We start from the raw sequence: 9,222 nt of genomic DNA on the forward strand, positions 1-9,222 counted from the left end.
TCTTCCAGAATGGTAATGTATTTGGCTCCGTCCATCTTCCCATCAATTTTAACCATCTTCCCTGTCCCTGTTGAAGAAAAGCAGGCCCAAACCATGATGCTGCCACCACCATGTTTGACAGTGGGGATGGTGTTTTGAGGGTGATGAGCTGTGTTGCTTTTACGCCAAACATATCGTTTTGCATTGTGGCCAAAAAGTTCGATTTTGGTTTCATCTGACCAGAGCACCTTATTCCACATGTTTGGTGGGTCTCCCAGGTGGCTTGTGGCAAACTTCAAACGAGACTTTTTATGGATATCTTTGAGAAATGGCTTTCTTCTTGCCACTCTTCCATAAAGGCCAGGTTTGTGCAGTGTGCGACTGATTGTTGTCCTCTGGACAGCCTCTCCCACCTCAGCTGTAGATCTCTGCAGTTCATCCAGAGTGATCATGGGCCTTTTGGCTTCATCTTTGATCAGTCTTCTCCTTGTTCGAGATGAAAGTTTAGAGGGACAGCCGGGTCTTGGTAGATTTGCAGTGGTCTGATACTCCTTCCATTTCAATATGATCGCTTGCACAGTGCTCCTTGAGATGTTTAAAACTTGGGAAATCTTTTTGTATCCAAATCCAGCTTTAAACTTCGCCACAACAGTATCTCGGACCTGCCTGGTGTGTTCCTTGGTCTTCATGATGCTTTCTGCACTTGAAACAGAACCCTGAGACTATCACAGAGCAGGTGCATTTATATGGAGACTTGATTACACACAGGTGGATTCTATTTATCATTACCAGTCATTTAGGACAACATTGGATCATTCAGAGATCCTCACTGAACTTCTGGAGTGAGTTTGCTGCACTGAAAGTAAAGGGGCCAAATAATATCGCACGCCCACTTTTCAGTTTTTAATTTGTTAAAAAAGTTTAAAATATCCAATAAATTTTGTTCCACTTCACGATTGTGTCCCACTTGTTGTTGATTCTTCCCCAAAAGATTAGAATTTTATATCTTTATGTTTGAAGCCAGAAATGTGGCAAAAAGTAGAAAAGTTCAAGGGGGCCAAATACTTTTACAATGCACTGTATATCCATCCATATGATCCAGTCCTGCCTGTACATAATATGAATGGTTTAAATGGTTTATGAACCGAACCTGTTACATCTCATCTTTTCCTTCATTATGCAACAGGTTGTCCACTGGTTTGTGCAGATGTGTCTGGCCGTACAACATATTCATGAGAAGCGAGTGCTGCACAGGGACATCAAGTCAAAGGTGAACTAGTTAATGTTGAGTGTCCTGATTAGAAAGTTTTGGGTTCTTTTTTTTGCTTTTTTTTTTTTTTAAACAGCACCACACCTGTCCGTAGGTCATATCTGGTATTGCAGCTCAGCTCCATTGTATGGAATCGGACTGAATTACAAAACTACACACAACCTGTATTTTGAGATTCACTTTGTGCTGGAGATTATTACATATCAGAACCTGTATGTGTAGAACCCGCAAAGTGTTAACATGGGTACTTTATATATGAAGGCCCTCTGCACCCAAATCTGACACTGCACGATACTTAAATGTCATTTGCGGATGTAATATTAATAGGGTGCTCTGTCTTTCAAAACCAACGCCCCTCTTGTGCATAGGTTGTATCTAGTATTGTAGGTTAGTCTTATTCACTCGGTATATATGAGAACAGAATCATTTTTTAACTCCATTTAAACATTTTATGGGATTAAATCTACATTATATACATTTTGCAGAATATTTTCCTTACTCAAAGAAGAGCCATAAAGGTGGGGGACTTTGGATCAGCGCGGGTTCTCTCCAGGTAATTATGTTACATTCTTCACTTGCTCACATCAAATTACTATTTTCTGTTTTCCTAACCATTACTGCCCTAAAAGTATTACAGTTGTGCTCAAAAGTTTACATACCCCGGGAGAATTTTTCCTTTCGTGGCCTTGTTTCAGAGAATATGAATGATAACAAAAAAACTTTTTCTCCACTCATGGTTATTGGTTGGGTGAAGCCATTTATTGTCAAACTACTGTGTTTTCTCATTTTAAATTTTAATGACAACCAAAAACATCCAAATGACCCTGATCAAAAGTTCACATACCCTGGTGATTTTGGCCTGATAACATGCACAGGATTTGACACAAATGGGTTTGAATGGCCACTAAAGGTAACATCCTCACCTGTGACCTGTTTACTTGTAATCGGTGTGTGTGCATAAAAGCTGAGTGAGTTTCTGGGATCCAGACAGACTCTTGCATCTGACGTTTCTGGATTGTGAGTCATGGGGAAAGCAAAAGAAGTGTCTACGGGAAAAGGTAGTTGAACTGTACAACACAGGAAAGGGATACAAAAAGATATCCAAGAAATTGATAATGCCAGTCAGCAGCGTTCAAACTGTGATTAACAAATGGAAAATCAGGGGCTCTGTAAAAACCAAACCAGGGTCAGGTAGACCAACAGAAATTTCGGCCACAATTGCCAGGAAAATTGTTCGGGATGCGAAGAAAAACCCACAAATAACATCAGCTGAAATTCAGGACTCTCTGAAAACTAGCAGTGTGGCTGTTTCAAGATGCACAATAAGGAGGTACTTGAAGAAAAATGGGTGCATGGTCGAGTCGCCAGAAGAAAGCCATTACTGCGCAAATGCCACAAAGTATCTCGCCTACAATATGCCAGACAACACAGAGACAAGCCTCAAAACTTCTGGTACAAGGTAATTTGGAGTGATGAGACTAAAATTTAACTTTTTGGCCACAACCATAAACGTTACATTTGGAGAGAGGTCAACAAGGCCTATGATGAAAGGAACATCATTCCTAAAGTAAAGCACGGAGGTGGATCGCTGATGTTTTGGGGATGTGTGAACCACAAAGGCACAGGTGAAAGTTGAAGGAAAGATGAATGCGGCACGTTATCAACAAATACTGGAGGCAAATTTGCACTCATCAGCCCGGAAGCTGCGAAAGGGACGTACTTGGACGCTCCAACATGACAACGATACAAAACACAAGGCCAAGTCGACCTGTCATTGGCTACAGCAGAACAAAGTGAAGGTTCTGGAGTGGCCATCTCAGTCTCCTGACCTCAATATCAGTGAGCCACTCTGGGAGATCTCAAGCGCGCAGCTCATGCTAGACAGCCCATGAATTTACAGGAACTGGAGGCTTTTGCCAAGAAGAATGGGCAGCTTTACCATCTGAGAAAATAAAGAACCTCATCCACAACTACCACTTCAAGCTGTCATTGATGTTAAAGGGGGCAATACAAGGTATTAAGAACTGGGGTATGTAAACTTTTGAAGAGAAAACATAGTAGTTTGACAATAAATGGATTCACCCAACCAAGAACCATGAGTGGAGAAAAAGTTTTTTTGTTATCATTCATATTCTCTGAAACAAGGCCAAGAAAGGAAAAATTCTGCTGGGGTATGTAAACTTTTGAGCACAACTGTATGCCTGTGATCCCACAGTGCAGCAGATGTATTCCCACAGACAAATCTGTCTTTAGTGGTAGTAAATGACTGTATTTGTCAGATGCTACATTAGTATAAAGGGGTTTTATGAAATCTTTTTCACTGTCTCTGCTCTGTTTTACTTGTGACCCTTACTGTAAGGGGTTGTCCATACCGGACAGTAATTTCATGTGATTTAGACCATGGAAAAACTGCAGAAGACAACAAGACCAGCCGTGTGGATGAGCGTGAACAAATCCCATCTGCATTCTGGGGAGTTTTTCCGCATGGAAATTGATTTGCAGTTTACAATTTAAAATCTGCAGCGTGTTGATTTTTCTGTTTGGGATTTTTAAGAAGATTTCAGTCCTTATAATATGAGGAATGAACTCTGCAACAATATGTGTGTATATTACTATATGCAGTTTATTTGGAGCTCCAATTTTTTGGATACAGCGCTCCTCTGCATGTATTTAAAGAAGAATGGTCATTGAAGTTGGCACCAGTCATTTTGCAGGACCTGGTCTGGTTGGCACATCGGTAATCAGTGGCCACTGGATGGGTGCCCTAAAAAACTATAACACCTGATATCATCCATGGCTCCTATTTTGATTAGCCGGCCTAGCGTGATGCCATTGTTGCAACTCGAAGCACAACTGACGCTGCACCCGGTCAGCTAATCAAAAGAAAAGCCGCGGATACCAGGAGGAAGGAAGTGGTTCTCAGGGCTCCCGTCTCGTGACCACAGATTACTGACGTGGCCTATACACCTCTGGAATGGCACAAGCACAGGAGGTGAGTATAAATGTTTTTATTTTAACGGGAGCAAACACTGAGATTGAGAAGGGGTTGTCCTAATAGTGGACAATCCCTTTAAAGGGTTATTGTCATCATTCTAACTGGGTTTTATTACATAGACATTGTAAAAATAGCTCTCCTTTTTCCTTATAGTGTTGCTGATTGTTACCAAGGGTACCGGCCACCTCCGCCATCTAGGAGCATTGGTTGACTATGATCTATGCTTACAGTGCCCTAAGGTTGGCTGGGATCGGTGGAGCGCTTAATTGGCTCCCAATCCCGGCCAGCTTCACCGCCGCTGTTCTACCGATGTTGCAGAGGCAAAGCTGCCTGATAAAGCGGCATTGGGGCGCACACAGTTCAGGCCAGTGGTGTACTGGTGCTGAATGCCTAAAACTCAAGGCCGGTGTCACCACCTGGTGCACCTGGACACGTGCCCTGCCCCTGGACGAACGGGGGGAGGGCCACTCGACGTCTGGGACATCAGCACACTATGTGGCCCCTGAGTTGGGGGAGCCCGGTGGCTCTGGACCACCGCCTCAAATACTCACCTCTCCTCGTTCCCCTCTGCTCCAGCCTCTTCAGCATCTACTGACTCTCTGTGAAGTCTCGGGGCAGAGGGCGCGATGACATCACTGCAGTGCACCCTCTGTGCTGAGCAGTGAAGAGAACCAGAAGACGCTGAGGAGACGGCAGCAGCTGGAAACGAGGAGAGGTGAGTATTTGATTATAATTACTTTTTTATGTATGGAGCAATATATGGGGCAATTATATACTGTATGGAGCAATATATGGGGCAATTATATATTTTTCGCTGGTTTCTGAGCTATTGTAGAATCACTCATGTAATGTAAGAACTAAGTGAAATCTTTGGCATTGTGCTATATCTATATTTTTCTGTGGTATCTGTGCATCATGAATCGTGGTATGTGTTAAAGGGGCCCACTGAGATTCTTTCACCCGGGGCCCACGAAAACCTGAAGCCGGCCCTGCCTGAACTGTCACTGAAGTAGTAGTGCCCAACAGCAGTAAGGGATTCGGGATGCTTGGGAGCACTGTAGTGTGCTCTTGCTTGAGAACATGAGAACAAACCTTTAAATCAGTGTTTCCCAAACCTCATTCTCACGGCCTCCCACAGGTCATGTTTTCAGGATCTCCTTAGTATTGCACAGGTGAGAGAATTCCTGATGCCTTGATGATACTTCAATCACCTGTGTAATACTAAGGAGATCCTGAAAACATGACCTGTGGGGGGCTGTGAGGATGGGGTTTGGGAAACACTGCTTTAAAGTTTCCAATAAAGAACCATTCTAGATCATCTGACTATAACTCTGCATCCTGCCGTTCCTCTGTTACTCCTACTAGAAATTTATGATAAAATTATCAGCTGGATGTTTGCAGTTGGGTGTGTGTTCTTACACCGTCTGATCCAATCAGTGCTGACCGTATAAAACCATGTAGTGATATATACCGCTTATCAATTTCTACATACATTTCTAGCAGGGACTACAGAGGATCTGAACATTGCAGAATTCTTATGAAAAGATGCTCTAAAATAAAACATTTCTGCAGAGCTGACAGGTCATCTTCTCGACATAACATACTCGCTATTTTCATCTATTATAGGGGAATCGTTGGCGCTTACTGCATACTGGTATATAATAAGGCTGTGTACTGTAAGAGCTCATGGACCCCCTGGTAGCAACTACAGGCAACCAGCATGGGGTCTATGCATGAGTTGTGTTTGGTAATGCAGGTTTATTCATTTTTATAGGGGTGAGCTGCAGTACCAGACACAACCTCTGGACAAGGGTAGTGCTGTTTCAAGTCTTCTGTTTCCAATCTCAGACAGTTCCTTTAATTAAGACTTGTTTACAAGATTCCCTAAGCAGCTATTCAATTTAACCTTGCATTATAATAATAAGGGTCTTCTTGTATTAGTCCGATAGCCTACGCCTGCACATATGTCGGGACGCCTTATTATGTTCCTCCTGAGATCTGGGAAAACTTGCCCTACAATAATAAAAGGTAAGTGCTGACCTGCTTTGTAAATACTGTGTGAGAGGACATTGATGTAGAGATGTAATGGGCAACACCCAGTCATCAATGTATTCATAAATTTCCAGAAGTAATAACGGAGGAATGACAAAATGCAGAATTATGAAAAATGCTGCTCTAGAATTGTGATATACAATGATTTATGAAAACAGACGTGTCCGGAGAGCAGACAGGTCCTCTTCAACGCTCAGCGACGTGCGGCGGAGCTGATCCCGCTTCGTGCACTGCTGATGTCGGCTGTGCTATAGACCGTACTTTTTGAACCATTCGTCCACGTTCACACCTTCAGTATTTTACATCAGTATTTGTAAGCTCCTGGAACGAACAGAGGGAAAGTAGAATAGAAACACGAGCACCTCTTCTGCATTTTTTACCCACTCCTGGTTTTGACTTACAAATACTGAGGTAAAAAACTCACCAAATACTGAAAGTGTGAACATGGTCTTAGGCTATATTCCCACTATGAGCTTTTATTGAGTTTTTGACGCTGCGTGTTTTCCCAGCACCAAAAACACAGCATCAAAGTGGACGGGATTTATAGAAACCTCATGCCCAGTGTGCTTCGTATTTAAGCTGCGTAATATCAGTTTTTCTTGCGGGTGCACTGAGTTTTCTGTGCAGATTTTTCCCCAAGGACTTGCATTAGATGCTGAAAACGCGTGTAATCCACACCCATGTATGTCAATAAAGTTCAGTGAAATCAAAACACCAGGAAGTTTCAAACGCAAGGCAGCTTTATTTAAACAATGGCACACCAAGCAGAGACGAAAACTGCAGCGTCAAAAGTGCAATGAAAAACGCAAGTAATCTAATTAAAAAAAAATAGGTGCAGAAATTCTGCAGCGTCAAAAGTTCATCATGGGAACCAAGCCCAGCGCTGGCACAGAAAGCTGCCCCTCCCCCAATCACTGAGAGCAGAGCACACTGCTCTGTGTAATCAATGCTGGGCAGAGCAGAAAGCAGCTGGTTCAGTCTGCCTGAGACTCCTCTGCTCCAGCGCTCTTCTCTCTCCAGCGATGGAGAATCAGGACAATTATGCAAATGACACTTGGCTAAAACCTCTGTTAGTTTGATCCGAGTGTCAGTGCTCTGTGCTCCGATCTTCTCACATGAGAGAATCGCAGCACAGATGCGGAGGAGACTGAGAAAGTATTTTTTCCATATCCTCCATTGCCGGAGTCTGCGGTAATCTGACTGCACTCGGATGACGTCCAAGTGCAGCCGATGTTTCACACGCACCCATAGACTTCTATAGGTGAGTGCAATCCAAATTTTGGATCCTCCGGCAGCATGCTGCAATTGTTCTCTCGTGCCGAATCGTCATGAGAAAATAATTGCCAATCTGCACTGCCCCATAGAATAACACTGGGCCGAATTCTATCCAATAAAACATCAGATAGCACTTGGCTGTGTTATAGGCAGTGTGAGGGAGCTCATATACACATTCACTGGCCAGCTAACACTGACCCTCTCCTCCTCCCCCTAGGTCAGGCAAGGCTCCAATGTCAGCGAAGCTTAAAGGGAAAGTGCAGCACAAATTGTGGGAGCTTCTGCATAGCCAGGTTCATAGCTTAGCAGTTGTGATAAGGCAGACTACGTTTTGTTATTTAGTCTGCTTTGTGCCACAAGCTGCTGATAGTTTGGATCAATGACACCGTACTGTATTTCTAATACATCCTGATTCATCTGTTGCTGTGCATTATTTCTTAAGTCACATCAGTGAAAGGGCTAATTCAGACGTCAATGATTTTTCTCGTACACAAAAATCAGTCCGAGTGTCATCAGTGGTTTTCATCAGAGTTTGGTCAGTGTCATTATTTACCATAAAAGTTTGGTTAAAGTTTCATCGTTTTTTTTCTCAGATGACAAAAAAAAAACAACTGATGGACGTTTCTCAAACTTCTCCTATTGAACAGTCCATGAAAGACGAGCTGCACATGGATGGCATCAGAATGCAGTTCTTTTTTTTTACGGATCCATAGATTTACATTGGCAAGTTTGATTTGATACTTGGATCAATATCAGACAAGTGTCCGTGCTCAGGTGCGGACTACTCAGTACGACAAAAACATTGGCCATGTGAACTACTCCATAGACTATCACAGGTATGAGTACTACAGTATCTGTGACAATATAGAAGTCGTACGAGAAAAACTGGTGTCTGAATGAATCCAAAGATGTATCCAACCTTCACAAAAGGGTACAACATAATCACCTAGGCATAAATCAGAAGAGGAGGGCCGAAGTAATATTTGTGCATTTACATTAACCCTTATATTGAGTATTTGCCATGTTTTTTCAGCAAAAAAAATGCAGCGTTTGACAGCACAAGCAAAGCGAAGGAGATTCTGAAATACACGCTGCTTATTATTTTTCCTTACAGATTTGAAGCAGTTTCAAGTCTGCAACATGTCATTTCTTTGTGTTTTTCACCTATTTTAATGAGTGGGGAAAAAAACACAAGTAAAAAGCACATAAAAAAGTGCTTATTTTTTGCAGCGTTTTTCCTGCTAAGAGATATATGTTTTTGGTGCAGAAATGTCAGCAGCAAATACTTTATGTGTACTTACCCTGACACTTCCATTCATGCGCTACAATTTTAAATTCAACATAGTCTTACACTGTTTTATAAAGTTAGTGCACTTACTCATTAGGTCATTATGGAAGTTTAAATAGCATGAAATGTTTTTTTTCCTGTTTCTTTTGTCCAAACCGGGGTGCAATTTATAGTCCGGAAAATACTGTACTAATCAGCTACATGTAACTGCTGCGATCAAAGCTAGCTCTGATTGCAGCAAACTAACCCATTAGAGGCCGGGATCAATAGCAACCGCAGCACCTAAGCGGTTAGACAGAGAGCGGGGCTTTCTTCATCCTATTGACCCCATCTACTGCGGCACTATATCGGGGTGATAATGGG

The 9,222-nt window shown here is 42.5% G+C and overlaps 1 protein-coding gene across 4 annotated transcripts in view; it reads left to right on the forward strand.

Moving 5' to 3' along the window:
- LOC141197059 (serine/threonine-protein kinase Nek3-like) overlaps positions 1 to 9,222 on the forward strand; it is a 47,979-nt gene that overhangs the window by 15,056 nt on the left and 23,701 nt on the right. For 3 of the 4 annotated variants that reach the window (XM_073662624.1, XM_073662623.1, XM_073662625.1), the window contains exons 5-7: positions 1,166 to 1,249; positions 1,735 to 1,802; positions 6,186 to 6,272. In XM_073662624.1, coding sequence (XP_073518725.1) covers positions 1,166 to 1,249; positions 1,735 to 1,802; positions 6,186 to 6,272 — 239 coding nt within the window. The remainder of the gene's footprint in view (positions 1 to 1,165; positions 1,250 to 1,734; positions 1,803 to 6,185; positions 6,273 to 9,222) is intronic. The other variant, XM_073662626.1, reaches the window with a different exon arrangement.

Source organism: Phyllobates terribilis, unplaced genomic scaffold (genome assembly GCF_046119375.1).
Source record: "Phyllobates terribilis strain yellow unplaced genomic scaffold, ASM4611937v1 Scaffold_2__4_contigs__length_985480577, whole genome shotgun sequence".
In the NCBI taxonomy this organism is placed as follows: Eukaryota; Metazoa; Chordata; class Amphibia; order Anura; family Dendrobatidae; genus Phyllobates; species Phyllobates terribilis.